This window comes from Clupea harengus, chromosome 1 (assembly GCF_900700415.2).
Source record: "Clupea harengus chromosome 1, Ch_v2.0.2, whole genome shotgun sequence".
Lineage (NCBI taxonomy): Eukaryota > Metazoa > Chordata > Actinopteri > Clupeiformes > Clupeidae > Clupea > Clupea harengus.
The window spans coordinates 20,781,300-20,796,874 of record NC_045152.1 but is presented as its reverse complement, the minus strand read 5'-3'; the positions used below and the strand labels follow the sequence as shown (position 1 = coordinate 20,796,874).

Sequence of the window (15,575 nt, the reverse complement as noted above, 5' to 3'; positions counted from 1 at the left end):
CACTTGGCCTGTGGGTTTTTTTTTCTTTTTTTTTTCTTTCCGTTTTTCTATCGCCGCCCCCACCCCCCAGAGACTTTCATTCTCAAGCATCCTGGTGCCCAAGTCCTAAGAGATTCTCTGGTCTCCGATCTTGACTACGTCTGTGTGCTACAGGACTTGGTGCATCTATGTGCTATACAGGACTTATAAGAAAAGTCAGACTTCTTATTGTTTGACTTAATTAGAGGTTATTTAAATAGACTGGAGGGTGAAGTGTAGTTTAGAGACCAAAGGGTGTGGACGCCACATGTTTTTGAGATGACATTTAGGCTCTCCCGTGAGCTTCATCAGGTTCTTTTTTTTTTGTTTGTTTTATAAAGGAGACGAAAGCTTTCCTCAACTCCTGCTTTAATTTTGCTAAAGCTGTATACTATGAACTGAGATGTGTTTGGATTGACCTTTAGTGTACAAAAGAAAGTCTGTGACCTGCGCAAAGAACTTCTTTTCGAAGCACACATACTATGCTTTCCGTGATAGAAAAGAGCAGCATTGTTTGCACAAGATGATTTCCGAGAGAAAAATGTTTGAAGAGGTTGACCGAAAGACCAAGAATACAAAACCAGCCTGTTTTACGTTGTGTTTTGTAGCAAAGTCATGGGTTATTTTCTATTTAAAAGTGAATATTTTTTAAACTACTGGTCAATAAAATTGTATGAATGCAAGTTCCATGAAAAAGCAAATATTGTACCATGACAGGTGTTGGGATATGTTTTAATAAAATAATATTAAAAAAAAAACTTGGGTTAAGTAACTTTTCATTTATTATCTCACAATTTCTCATTCTTCCAACTGTACTGGTGAAGGCACAGAATGAGGTAAACATGTAACCATCACAGTTTGAACATGGGATTGACACAACACTTTAGAACTAAGGGTGACATGTTTAACAGCTATTAGTTTCATGGTGGAAAATCCAGTACCATAATCTAGTTCCTTTTAATGTCCAGCTTTTAGTATCCCCCCCCCTAAAGAATCTGGCATGGACAAGGTGCTTGGTGAGAATCTGGTGAGTTATGTCCCTTACTGGTTGATGCTGTTGTTCAGGTGTCCAAGTGGATTACAGTGTGTGTGCACCGTACTCTTCAAATGCATTTGACGGTGGACCTGACGATAAGAGCCATTAAGAGATTATCTGTGTAACATACATACAGAAAACTGCTGGCCAGTACCTCTGGGAGTCACACAGCCAGGCCCAGAGTCCTTCAGGGGATCACATGCCACCAGACAGGACCACACTGAACACGTCATACACCATTGGGGTACATTACAGGGCAAACCATCTGTCTGCTGAGGAAGGCGTTCAGCAAATTTGAGGGGGCAAATGGACCTGAACTGGATCAATGGTTAAGCTCAATTGGAAACTACAACAGCTTTATCTTATAGTAAGACTACAGAAGAGAACGTTCACACTTAAGTAAAACACTGTTAGGATTGTCATAGCAAAAAAATTTAATAAAAGTAATAAATTCAAAAACAAATATTAAAAAAAAGGGAAAAAACACCTGGAAATAATTCCATATGAAAAATCTTGGCCGGTAACCTACTCTGGACTGAGAGTTAATGAAACAAACTTTTACTTTTATTTCAGAGGTGCTTCACAGTGGATTACACCTGGTCTAAATGACAAGACTGCGCTGAAGCCGGCTCGTAAAGAGATGCATGGGTGGCAGTTTTTGCTGTACAATCATGCAAGCCCAGGCCCTTTTAAACACGTGGCGAGGAGCGGTTGTGCTGTCTGTGGATTGTGTGGGGCTGGAACAGCAGCTAAATGTGCTGGTCCACTCACCCTTGTGACCGGAGGGAAAAATGTCCGTGCTTAACAAAAGACAATTCAATACACCTCAAACCATCTACCTAAAGGTGGGTAAAAAATGCAGTAAACAAAGCCAAAAGACTGACATCTACCTCAACTTTGGACATTTAGTCGAGGGGACAGGTTTGGCAGTGCAGTCCAGCAGACCAGACCAGACCAGCTTTCTGTTTTAGTGCACCCTGCTTGTCCCAGTCCGGTTCCTAGGAGTGCCTACAGATCAGAACACCAGCACCTTCCAGCCAGGGTGCGTGAAGGAACAGCCAAAATACAGGCAATCCACTGCCTGATCCAGCAGCCAATCAAATACCACTTCCCTGTTGCCCGAGCCAATTGTAACCCTAAGCTTGAAGCTGGCCCCGTCGTGGTTATTGTTGGCGCTGACTGGAAACAGGTTGACCACTTCCATGTCGAAGGTCACGGCGGAGCCCACAGTGATGGCTGGCAGCTGGTTGGTCATCTCTTTCCCGTTGACAAACACAGCGCCTACAGGGCAGATTCAACATTGAAGTGTGAGGGGGTCATTTTCCACCGGTAGTGTATGTGTGTCCTTGGCCCAGTCAAAATACAGGCTACAGACACAGAACAGAGTTATTTCTGCCTGTGGACAAATGGCGACATGCAAGCACGCCAGCGCTGTGTAATCTCTGTGATGAGTAATGTAATACAATGCTGACTAGAAAGGATCAAGAGGAGAGAATGGGTAAAAAGGATTTCACACGACATAATCTCTGAGTCATGTTGGAAGCAGTGGGCGAGCCCTCACCGCTGGTGGAAATGCACACGGCCTTGTCCCTCTGCAAGGACGCAGCTCCGCTCTGGTTGTCCGTGCTCACCCCCACGCTGTCCTGCTTGTTCAGCTGCCCTGCCGCGGAGAATCTGAACGGAAGAAGAAACACCTGTGACAACACGACCGTGAGAAGCGTGACCCACCCACCCTGAATGCCACATGACAACACGGCCATGAGAAGCGTGACCTCACCCACCCTGAATGCTACAAACCCACCCTGATCAGCAGAGCTGAGGAAATGGGATGAGTGCTGCATGCCTAGATTGAGCCAACATGTCCTCCAAGCGTGAGGGATTTACTGAGAAACATACAATACTAAAGACGTGACATTTAGACAGGCTTTGTCGTAGGAGAACTAGAAGAGTGTCCTGCTGAAGGTGGACACTGGGGGGGGGGGGGACTCACTTGAAGGCGAGGGTCTGCCCGCAGAAGTAGGTGGGGGCGTTAGAGTAGTGGACTCTGCCCTGGGGGTACTCACTTGAAGGTGAGCGTCTGCCCGCAGAAGTAGGTGGGGGCGTTAGAGTAGAGGACTCTGCCCTGGGAGGCCTGGGCCTCGCTGCGCATGGCGATGTTCTTCCTGCTGCTGAGAATGAAGCCTTCAGTGCCCGGGCACCACTCTACACACAGGTGGGAACAAACACAAACATGGACGACGACTCACAAGACTTTGCGCCTCATGCCACGGGGGCTTTTGTCTGTTCTCATCTTCTGGCCTTTTTACTGAGGAGTTTGATGCGCATCTCAAAAAACAAATCAAGCTTTTGATACAGATCTGGCAGTAATCAAGTGACATTGTCCAAAATAGTTTTGTTCTGGACATGTCCACACTGTCTTTTGCTAATTTGTGTGTGTGTAATGTGTAAATGTGTGTGTGTATATGTAATGTGTAAATGTGTGTGTGTGTGTAATGTGTAAATGTGTGTTGGTGTATGAGTGTGCGTGGCAGTGGGTGTTGATGGTGTACACACCATGTGGAGCGAGGGTGGTGTAGCCAGTCTGAGGCACGCTCCACGGGCTCCACTCGGTACGGCCCTCTCCTCTGGCACACACGCGGAACTGGTGGTCCATGTGGGGGTCCAGGTGCATCACCAGGAACTCCGACTCCTTGCCGATGTACGCGTCCTCGTACTGCGAGGAGGTGTTACGCCGATACTGCAGGCGGTAGTCCTGCGGGCTGAAGTCCTCATCCACCTACAGAGGCACTTATGGTTAGCAGTTCACCTCAGACAGAACTGTTTGCATCGTGTTCATATATACAGAATGGGAGTACTATGTTCACAAATACTACCAGAAAAATGGTAAACAAGCAGTATGTCAAACAACATAAACAAAGCAGTACATCAAGAGGTTAAACTGGGCAATGATGAGTGAGCCTGTTACACTGTGAATGTCTGGCTCCGGGTTAAAGGCTGTAGTGTGTGTTAAACCTTGAGTATGTCATCTTGTGCTTTTGAGGAAGCTGAGCTAGGATTGTGTGGTGAAGAGATGGACTATTGTGTGGTGAAGAGATGGACTGAGGGATTTGTGGTAACAGCTTTACGGCTATGAGAGGTGGAGCGTGAGAGCTGACCAGGCTGAGTGTGTGTGTGGGAGTGTGTGTATGTGTGTGTGTGTGTGTGTGTGTGTGTGTGTGTGAGTGTTTTGGGGCTCACCTTGCACCAGCGCACCAGCACACTGCCAGGCCGCTCCACCAGCTCCTCGATCTGGACGGGGGGGTGTGAGGCCACGCTGCCGTGTCTGGCCACGCGCTCCCTCACCGCGTGCAGCAGGGAGTCGTCCAGCTGGGCCGACAGACATGGCACGTCCACCAGCACTGGTACCTCCGGGAGACTGATGAGCACACACGCAAATCAACACACACACATACAAAATACACACATACACCAGAGTATGCCCCCACAGATATAAAGTGTGTATGCCCATAAGTACCATTTAAAATGGCACTTAGCGTGCCGACAACCCTCTTCAGCTTTAATCAACGTTTGGAGGCACTGTTTAGTTACAGTCTTTGTAAGGGATTAAGAGCTGAGCTAAAATGTCTGGAAAGACAATTTTCTTTTAAATCCTCTCAATCAGTCATATCAGTGCTGTCCCAGACACCAGATAAAGATAACATCCTTTACTCCCATACACAAACCTATTATGGCCACACACCGACTCATGAGGCTTCTTTCTTTGGCTAAATTCAGATCAAATAGATTAGCATAGAGCTCGCCCCCTGTGTGACACAATCTGGTGCTCAACCAACCCTCCAGTTGCAGTTGCAAGATTTTTTTTTCCACACTATTTCCCCACCATATGACACCCGCATGCTGCCCCATCTGTTGCTGCTTACCCAAGTTATGCTTGGGCGTGTGTGTGTGTGTGTGTGTGTGTGTGTGTGTGTGTGTGTGTGTGTGTGTGTGTGTGTGTGTGTGTGTGTGTGTGTGTGTGTGTGTGCTTGGGCGTAACTACAGGCAGTGCAGCCAGTGCAGTGCAATGAAGGGCCTCATCACGGACAAATGTGCTCCGACACAGCAACCAGTATCATTGAGGCACAAACACAACATCTAACACTCTGGTACTTCTAGTATGAACTAAACCCTATTTTTCCCCTTACTATTTTGCACTAGGGCCCAGTGTGAGTAGCTTACGCCACTGATTTGTACAGAAGGAAGCGGTCATGGTGAAGTTGCATGCGCTTGAGCAACAAGATGTTATTACTTGTCAAGGGCACTGGGCTCAAGATGAGCATGGTTCTTCTTTCTCGATGAATGAGCATTCAGGGGGGAAAATATCCATAGATGACTAAACAAGTCCCCTTGAAGTGGCATGGGTGCGGACATGCGTTTGGCTGCATGGCTGCGTACATGCGTTTGGCTGCATGTGCGTATACTGTGGTGCACATCAGCAGCAGTGAGGTAAGTGGGAGTCTCACCTGTCCAGCTGGATCTGAAGGGCCTTCTTGGTGAAGCTGCCCAGCTTGTCCTCCTTCTCATTGATGCCACAACGGAGCGCCGCCTCACCTGGATGGAAAGCCACCCAAAACACACAATGCTAAATATATCACACACAAACACAACATTCAGTACCTCAGCTTTATTCACCACCACCACCACACCACACCCACCACCCCCCACCGCCACCCCCCGACAACTTCTTAAACCACAGAAAGGTTGTCTCTACAAAACGACTTCTCTTCTTACACAGCCCTTCCAGAGACCAGAGGTTATTGTCTATAAGGCCAACTGGAGGCTAAACTGTGCCCATTCACATGTCATCATGAACAACATGGCACATGTGCCAACCAGAGGGAGGGGCAAGATCACTGGGGTGTCACCAAGCTGCTAGGAGACCCGATGAGGATTTTATTTCAGATAAGCCTTTAAATCTCTTAATGGATCTAATTACAGAGAGCACTGTGGACAGAGGCCTCTCGTGCTTAGGCACTCATCTGCACGTCACAGCAAAACAACCGAGAATAATCTCACTGAATTATTAACGCACCCATGTAGCGTGGTTATGTCTACCTCGCCCGGACCTTCCACTTTAGTGCTGAGACATTTCGTTACTGTGGGCCTCCATTCTCAAATGTGCCACTCAAAACACTCTTAGCTACGCTTTGGGCTGGGGCTCTTCCACTGGTGGCCTGGCTCATGTGAGAGGGAGTCAGCCTGCCCATCTAGCTCTCTGAGGGGGGGACCACTGAGTACGTGTGGAGTAGAGTGGGGTTAGAGTAGCAGCAGTGTGTGGGGTAACACAGGAGAGAAGAACTGACCATCAGGGAGTGTTTGATCATGGCGAACGGCTGAATATTACGTCTGCTGAGGTAGACTGATGGGGTAGAACTGGAAGCAGAAGTATATTGTTGCACACATACAAAATGTATAGCAGCGTGTGTGTGTGTTGGGGTGACAGACGTTTGATGTTTGTGTCAGTGTGTGTGTTAGTGTATGTGTGAGTGGTGGTGTCGTTCCTCACCCTCTCGGAGCAGCTCGTCCGCGGTGCTGATGCCGTGCTCGATGAGCTTCTGGCAGTCGTCAAGCGGGCTCACGCTCTCCTGCTCGATGGCGTCCACCTCCTGCAGGAGCGCGCTCAGTCGCTCGGTCAGCAGACGCCCCACCGCCGCCTGCAGCTCCTGGAAGTGCCGCTGCAGGGCCTCGCGCGTCTGGCTGGCGCTGCCACGCACCTGAACAACAACAACAACGCTCAGATAAACAAACACACACAAACATAAACAAACAAACAAACAAACAAACAAACAACAGACAAGCACCTGTATTGGACATCATCTCTTAATGTATTTTTCACACACTAAAAGCCAGTCTAAAATGCCTGTCAGTAACGTTGTTGTAGTGTTTGCTTGTAGAAAAAGAGGTGATGATGTCTGATGATGCCTCCCGACTGAAATGCAGGTTTTTGGTGCCCTCACTTTTAACACCATTTGCCTCTGATCTCCATTCACAGGCAGAGGAACAAAGCCATACATAATCTATGAGAACACGCTCCTCTTCAGTCGTACGTGGAAGGCTTGCTACAGAGAAGTGGGTCACAGCACTGTGCAAATTAGGACAACACACAAATGACTGCTTTTGCTTGATGTCTCAGCTCTCGGTCAGAAGGCTCTTTAATGGTTGCCCCCTCTACAGCATACTGCTCATTAATGACAAATGCAGACTGACTAAGTAAAGGTTAGCCTGAGACGGTTTTTCTCCCAAAAGCATTCAACGTCATTCTGAGACACAGAAATACTGGGTTAAAGGGGAAGTGGTGCAGCAAGTGCCACATCTCACTTCAAATGTACACACATTGACACGCACACACACAGACACAGACACACACACACACACACACACACACACACACACACACAGACACACACACACAGACACACACACTCGCACAGACACACACACACACACACACACACACACACACACACACACACACACACACACACAGACGGGCTGCCCGTGTAAGTCGCTCTCAGAATGACAGGAAGCGAGCGTGGCGGTTTGCAGTCAGAACAACTCAGTTCCTCTTAACTCCATATAGAGCCAGAGACAAGAAAAGAAGAAGGCTTTCTCTTTTTTTTACACTTGAGGCATGTATGTGAGCAACTCACATGAGTTTATGTTCTTTGTGGGAAAGTAAAACACAGCCTTTTTTTAAGCCACCAATATGAGCTGACCTTAAAAGCCAATCATGGGACAGAAAAAATAAAATATTTATATAATGTTAAACACACAGCACACATGCACATGAATGCACACAGCTCTTGTGAGCCCATCCTTCATAAATACTTGAACTGAGGCTGTTCTGAGCTCGGTTAAGGTTGCTCTCCATGCACCGAATTTGCTTTGTGACCCAAATTCCATGTGTTAGTCTCTAAGGAATGAGCCGGAACTCTTCCCTTTGTAGCTCTGCTTCTTTCTCTAGACGCACTGTGACTGCTTGGCTCATATTACATGGAACAGCTCCCTGCAGCAGTCTTGCTCACACACACACACACACACACACACACACACACACACACACACACACACACACACACACACACGGATGCATGCAGGACGCACCCATACCCGCAGTCGTCCTCTTGCACACACGCTCATACAGGCATACCCACATTCATACCCAAACTGACACCCACATGCACTCCCATGAACACATGCGGCCCGCTTCATTTCACTACCACACTGTAAAAATGTGCCCTAAAGTGTTCTAGACAGACCACATGGCATGACAGTTGGGTGAGCCAAAGACAGAGAGACAACCAGCAAGAGAGAGAGAGAGAGACAGAGAGAGATATATGGAGAGGGGGAGAGGAGACAGGGAAAGCAAGAGAGAGATATGAAGAAAGAAAAACACACCAGGGAAAACCGGAAGCAGATAGACCGTCCAGCCAGCACAGATAAGAGCACAGCACGCAAGGGATGATGCAGAACACTGTGTGTGTTGCATCAGAACAACCAGGAAATCCAGCCCAGTGGCGTGTGTGTGTGTGTGTGTGTGTGTGTGTGTGTGTGTGTGTGTGTGAGTGTGTGTGTTTGGGGTGGGGGGGGGCTGGTACATGGCCTCCCAGGGCTCTGATCCCCTGCACCGTCACAATGGTGTTGTGTTTTTCGGCTGGTGATGAGTCGAATTTTCCAAACATTGTTGTCAGCGACAATGCGCTGTGACTGAGGGGCCTGGGCTGTGTGGAAACGCCTTAGCCAGTGGCCACGGCAACAGGCCGCCACAGGGGAACAACAGCCCCCCTCCAAAGGATATTTACATTCCCTGTTGACCAGGGGCCTTATGGGGGTGGGGTGGTGGAAGGGTGTGTTCGATAACTACAATATAGCCCCATCGTAGGGAAGATCTATCCAGAAACGACCATCCTACTCCAATATCCACAGGTCATCCCAGGCCCCTCACACACACAGGCACTGAAGGATATGACTGAGATAGGGGTGTTTCCTCCAGGCTTGTGTCAGCTTACAGCTGACACAATCTTACTTGGAGATGGAGCTGGGGCGTGTGGGGGTGAGTGGGAGTCAGCGATCCGTCACAGAGCCCTCAGGACAGCCAGCAGCTGGGAAAGACATGTGGCTGGAGGACGGGGGGAGGCAACCGGGACTCGCACCAAAACCGGGTTCTGCCTGGGATGGGCAGAAGGGCTTTGTCCGTACACTATCAACACGTAACTGTCTGATGTTCATACACTGTTGCAGCACATGGCCTTGGCTTCATGCAGCTCAGAGTTTCAGCAAAGCATATCACAGCATAGTTTGTGGTCACTCTGTCTGCAGCTACCAATAAACCTCAACCTGTACCTGTTTTAACCAACTATACAATCTGTTCTATCAGTAGAGCTACAGTATATCTGCTGAGTTCAAATCAAACAAAAATAACTCCACTTACATATGTAATACAAGTTGTATAACAGTGTTGTAGATAGTAATAATAAATTAAATAAATAATGTATAGTGCTGAGCAGTGGAGTGGGCATGCTAGACACTACAACATTAGGCCACATCCTGCCTGCTTCCTGTATTATGACTGATGCGAATGGCATACGGTGGCCAGTGAGGGTCAGACGGAAGTGCATATGTATACCCAGCGAGGTGGCTTCCCATGCTGTGAGTGTCAGACTCAAGCCAAAGACAGGGTAAGGGGGGGTAACATGTGGTACGTGGCCCAACCCTGCAGAGAGGGCTCTGGGCTGCTCCGTACGGCCTGACCTTTCCTTCTTCACCCACTCTCACGGTGGAGGAAGAATGTGAGAAGATAAAGAGTGAAGCGGAGAGAGAGAGAGGGAGAGAGAGAGAGAGAGAGAGAGAGACAGAGAGACAGAGAGATAAATGGGGATGGGAAAGGAAGAGAGAAGACAACAAAGGGAGAGACAACTACATAAATAGCACGAGCGGGAAGGAAAGTGAAAGAGATATAAAGCAGTGATACAACACAGAGAAAACAGTATGAGTGAGAGAGCGATAAGCAGAGCGAGACAGAGAGACTGTCTCCTTACTGTAGCTGAGGAAATAACAGCATTGTTTATGATTAGCCCGCGGCTCCACAGGGGGAGGGGGGGGGGGCAGAAGCAGGCAGGCTGGGCCGTGGGGGAAGTTAAAGAAGGACACCAGAGAAGAGATTGCATTTTGCAGAGCGTGGCGGACAGCAGACCTGCTCTGACTCTTTGACCCTTCAACTCCCATCAGCTCCCCCGAGGAGACGGTAAATGCTGCTAAAACTCTTACTACTACAAGAGGCCCTTGGATGCCTGTAAACGATGACCCCCCCTGATGAAAGTGGAAGTTTTGAGGCCGGTTGGGGTTCAGAAAGGCCCTGATGTGTTAAGTGAAGAGGCAGAATGAGCGGGTGGTTGGCCGTGGGTTCAGAAAGGCCCTGATGTGTTAAGTGAAGAGGCAGAATGAGCGGGTGGTTGGCCGTGGGTTCAGTACCTGCTTGCGGGCCTGGCTGAGTCCATGGAGGCGCTGCTGCAGCTCGCTCCTGTAGTTCTGGGCCGCCTCGATGCTCTCCTTCGCTTCCTGCAGCAATGCCTCAGTCTCAATCGACATCCTCCTTCCTCCTGGCTGCTGTGCACAGACACACACACACACACACACACACACACACACACACACACACACACACACACACACACACACACACACACACACACACACACACACACACACACACACACACACACACACACACACACGTGAACATAAGCAATTAGGGATAGCCTACCGTTCTGTGCCGTGTACTGAGGTCATTCTTCACCACACAAATACAAACACTAAGGAACAGGACAGGTTGATTATAAATTCATGCCAAAAGGTTTAGAAGAAGAGTGCAATCAAAGCAAAGACTCAAACTGCCTCCCACACCACAGCTACACCCCCCCCCCCCGCCCAGGGCACAACAACCACTCATGCTCACATACAGTGCACACACAAAATACCCCTCTGTTTTAATGACAAAACCATGTCAGATGATTCTAACATGAGGCGGTTCAACCAAACCCTTCCTACTGAAGCGGTTCTTCTCCTCGTACGCTCTTCACACTGGGGACAAGCATCAGCCCTCCTAAAGACTTATCTGGAGAGGTTTTGCATTTCCGTGTCCCTCTGTGTTCAAAGTTGGCTGATTCGAAATCCGACTCCACGGAAAAGAATACAAGGGAATGATGCAAGGGGATACAAGGGACTTACACATCACCTTAACATTTCATATATTATCACCTGTGGTTCAACCAAACACTTGACTAGACTGTTGGAGAGCTGCTCTGTGTATGGACTCATGTAACGGTAGCTAGCGGGTACAGCAAACCTCAGTCCCTGACACCTTGAGAGACGTGCTAGCGACAGACGCTAGCGTCCATGGGTTTTAGCCTCCTTGCTAGCACGCCCGCCGCCCTTGTCCGATGTTGTGAGTTTGGGACTGTGCTTGTCCACAGAACGCAGGTTACACTCACATGAAGTTAACTTGTCATAGCAGTATTATGACACAAATAATCCTGTGACTTTTATGTCATTTCAACTGTGGTCCTCGAACAGTGTTTAAACTTCAACTCATATTTCCTTCTGGAGGAACAAGCCTCCAAAGTGTTAAACTTGATATAGAAGGAGAGAGTGACAGACAGAACGTGTGTGTATGTCTGAAAGAGAAAGATGGAGGAAGTGATAGATAAACAGATGAACAGAGAGAGAGGTAGAGAGAAACACTTCATGGCACACCTACTGGCCACGTTTTTACTGGATACGTTTTTTTACAAACAGTATTTTCAGCCCTGTCTAAGTCATGCAGGTCATGAATCAAACAAAAATGCAAAAGCCTAGTCATACCCAGACCCTACAATTCTACAACAGTGGTCTGAAAGCTGGTTTTGCATGTCTAAAACAAAACTGAGAAAAGCCGTTACCCTGTTTCCACCACAGACACAGAAAGATATAAAGTAGGAGGGTTATGTGTGACAGAGTGTGAAATGAAGTCAACAGATTGAAAGAATGCAAGACGGAAAGTGAAAGAGTGAAACTGAGTTTGAAAGAGCTGCATGCCAGATTCGTATGTGATATGTTTGTGCTTACTCTTTTCATTATATACTTCTATACTATTACTGTTACATGAGCTACCGCCTTACATGGTTCAGCTTTACAAATGTATGTTTACAGGTGAAAAAAAGATTTGACCTAAAAAGAGAAAGAGAGAGAGAGAGAGAGAGAGAGAGAGAGAGAGAGAGAGAGAGCGAGAGAGAGAACACAGGTGCATCTTTTGTGTGTGTGTGTGTGTGTGTGTGTGTGGCCTGTGGTACATGATGAAAGTGCTGACTGCTAAGCCACAGGAGATGTTTCACTGTGTGGATGGCCTGACAGCCTCACGGCCTCCCTTTGGCCTCCACACTGACAGGGAAACCTGATCTCCCCTGGGTGGACACCAGCCTGAAGCACTGCACACTGCCAAACAACCCATTGGGCCCAGCCCAAAGATTTTCCTCTTTGGGCAAAATAGAAGCAACTCATAGCATATAAAATGGCCGGCCTGAGGCAAAAAAAAACATTCAGTTACCTCAGAGTGTAATGCCAGACACAAAATCAACAGCCAGGAATTTCTGTTCCATTTGAATGAAGAACTACTTGAATTGCAGTGAAACAAATATGTTTGTAGTTCCAACAGATCTTCCTGTGTAACATTTCAGTTACACAGTTGTGTGGGAATCAGCCCCACTGTAATAACTGTCATCATTTCAGAGGTGAGGCCAAAGGGAGGTTTGGTAAACTGTTCAACCAACACCGTGCAAAAAGTCCAGAAAAGTTGAATTAGTATAAGAGAGAGGAGCATGAACATCACATCCATTGCCAGTTGTATCTTTCCCCAGGATTTAACTGAGAGGGTTCCAATGCAGTGCTTACTGCTTAGTTATTTTCTGAGGCAGGATTGAGTGTTGACCCAGATTTGGGAGGGCAACGGGCCCTTTGCCAAAGTACAGTGTTGTGAATTCCAGACCAAGCTGTTGTTCATCTTCAGATTATTATGCATGCGTGCACTGGGCTTTTTTGTCTATAAATTAGGACGCTGTTAAGTATGGCTAGCCAGTAAACTACGCAAGTCGCTGCTCTAGGTAACAAACCAAAGGTTAACGTTTATCACTGCAAAGGCCTAATAAATCTCAATGGTTGTTATTGTACCTCCTGCACATAGTTTGAGAGAATCAGACACCCACACAGTCCATCAGCAAATACTAACCCCCGAGCTACGTCCCACATCACTAATCGTGGAGGGGCATGACGTAACACAACAATCTACGAGATCATCGTTACATCCGAGACAAGTGAAACGCAATTTATATCTTTACGCACAACCATACTTAGAGACGTCAAGCTACTGATAACAATTAAGACTTGAGATGTCTACATGGGCCCCTACTATTAGGCTACTAAAAGCAGAATGTTAACATCACACTCATAAGAAGTTCTAGTAAAGTAGGCCGACCTATTTATTAAGGTCCTCAATATGACAAAGTTAAAGCCCAATTCTCGCAATTATCCGACATAAGTGAGAAACACTTTGCACAACGTACAAGTACATTTTCTGAAGCAATCACACAATTTGGGACAGGCTTAATTACCTAGTGAGTTCCAACCATAGTGCCTAAAGACAGTAACCACATAGCAAGCATCTGACAGTACAGCATGCAGCTTGCATAACATCGAACATGTCCATACTTGCTAAAAATTGAAGTGAACTTCCGTAATTCAAGCAGATGTTTACACCCTTCTGTCTACTTTGAGGTATCTTCACTGTCCCGGCCACAAACCAGTTGTATGGGTATGGTATGGAACTGTTTGTCTATAACATAAACGTCAGTTGTTCTGTAGCTTTTTAAAACGAGTTCTCCATCACCATCATCTATGGCATCATAAGTGCAAATTCACTCGGGATTGCTGGTTGCGTGAGTCGGACCTGAACATAGGCTAACCACGATTCACGAGAACTTCGGGACTGGAAATACACCCTTAAAAGTCATCTTACAGAAGAAAATTATCATATCCATTATTATAATCTTTAAATAATGCATTTTACCTGGTTCGACTTAGATACTACTCATATCTCACTAAAGGATGAACTTCTCCGTTGACGCCCGGTCCGTAATAGCAAAGGGTTGTGCATTGCCATATGTGACATCCAATCCCGGATCAAAACATTGTGTGGTCGCCATTGGTCCGAGTATTACAGCCAATCGGATGCGAACTAAATTTAGTTATCCCGCCCTAATATTTTCTTTTCTGTCTGAATGTAGTTTTAAGTAGATACGAATTCAGTCTATTTACAGCTCAGACACACTTGATAATGATTTGAATGTCATTGGAAAGATGTTGATGTTACCGTGAAAGTAAACATCACCTGAAAATAGCCGAGGTAGGCCTACATTAAAAGTCAGAACATATAGCTAATATCGTAACTGCAAGAAATAAATACAAATATTACACGATATCCCCTCATTGTGCCCTAGTTAAAAGTGATGCTGATTGCGAAAAGTTCTTCTGTTATTTTACTGATAAAGTGGAGTCAATCAGAATCTCTACTACCCTTGATGCCACTTACTCTGACGCCCTCTCCGACGCAGATTGTTTGAACCCGTTTATTCCATCACCTTGTCTGAGCTCTTAAAATCAGGGCCTCGTTTGCTTTCTGTTTTTAACAGTTCCTTGTCAAATGGTCGTGTCCCTGATTATTTAAAAAATGCTTGTGTGATCCCACAGCTCCCTCTCTCCCTCAAAACTATTGACTGATTTTCAAGTTACCTTTATATAAAAAAATCTAGAAAAAAATAGTGTCAACTTCTCTCTGCACTAGTAAATAAACAATATATATATATTACAGTTTCAATCTGGTTTCTGGTAGTATCACAGCACTGAGACAGCACTGCTTAAGTTTACCTGCCTTAAGACCAGTCACTCTTGGGACCAATTTTATTTTGTTTATACATCTTGGGCACATCATTCATAGACATGGTGTCTCTTTTCATTATTATGTTGACGAGACACAGATTTGTCAGCTCGTTAGATCATCAGATCCTGGTATGTTCAAAGCACTGCCTTTGTGATGTCAAAAAAATGGATGTCAAAGGATTTTCTTCAGGTAAAACCGAGATCCTTGTCATTGGGTCCCAGCACGTGGCAGAGCTAGTGCAGAACTAATTCTGCCATCTGCTGTTTCCCTAGTGGACCATATCAAGCCTGTTGCAAAACAAATCTAGGCGTCAAGGTTTGACAGTAATCTATGTTTTGACCAGCATATCACAAAGCTTGTGCAATCATGTTTTTATCATCTTAGAAATATTTCAAAAATAAGATCTATGTTAACTTTTAAAGACACAGAGAACATTTTACACACCTTCATCTCATCACGCCTGCATTACTGCAATAGCCTTTTTACCTGCAGGAACCAAAGATCTCTTTAATCAGC

General features: G+C 46.5%; 1 protein-coding gene across 3 annotated transcripts; it reads right to left on the bottom strand.

Annotated features, from left to right (window-relative positions):
• Nucleotides 1–782: 782 nt before the first annotated feature.
• On the bottom strand, nucleotides 783–14,296 carry crlf3 (cytokine receptor-like factor 3). Of its 3 annotated transcripts, none has more exons than XM_012825960.3 (9): nucleotides 14,190–14,296; nucleotides 10,565–10,699; nucleotides 6,600–6,807; nucleotides 5,557–5,644; nucleotides 4,292–4,469; nucleotides 3,608–3,830; nucleotides 3,118–3,256; nucleotides 2,616–2,728; nucleotides 783–2,335 (listed from the first exon to the last, which is right to left on the bottom strand). In XM_012825960.3, the coding sequence occupies exons 2-9, from the start codon at nucleotides 10,679–10,681 to the stop codon at nucleotides 2,070–2,072; spliced, it is 1,332 nt and encodes a 443-aa protein (XP_012681414.1). In that variant the 5' UTR covers nucleotides 10,682–10,699; nucleotides 14,190–14,296; the 3' UTR covers nucleotides 783–2,069. The 3 variants fall into 3 exon arrangements, with proteins under 3 accessions (XP_012681414.1, XP_012681412.1, XP_031426893.1); XM_012825958.3 differs by having other exon boundaries at nucleotides 10,565–10,696; nucleotides 14,190–14,295; XM_031571033.2 differs by lacking the exon at nucleotides 14,190–14,296 and adding an exon at nucleotides 13,832–14,162.
• Nucleotides 14,297–15,575: the final 1,279 nt, after the last annotated feature.

Bases quoted from the DNA above. Each gene is read 5' to 3' on its own strand.
- crlf3 (XM_012825960.3), bottom strand. From the start codon at position 10,681: ATGTCGATTGAGACTGAGGCATTGCTGCAGGAAGCGAAGGAGAGCATC. The intron at 4,470-5,556 runs GTGAGACTCCCA...TGTGCTCATCAG, and splicing joins CTTCAGATCCAGCTGGACAG to TCTCCCGGAGGTACCAGTGC. The intron at 2,729-3,117 runs GTGAGTACCCCC...TCTTCCGTTCAG, and splicing joins GGGCAGACGCTCACCTTCAA to ATTCTCCGCGGCAGGGCAGC.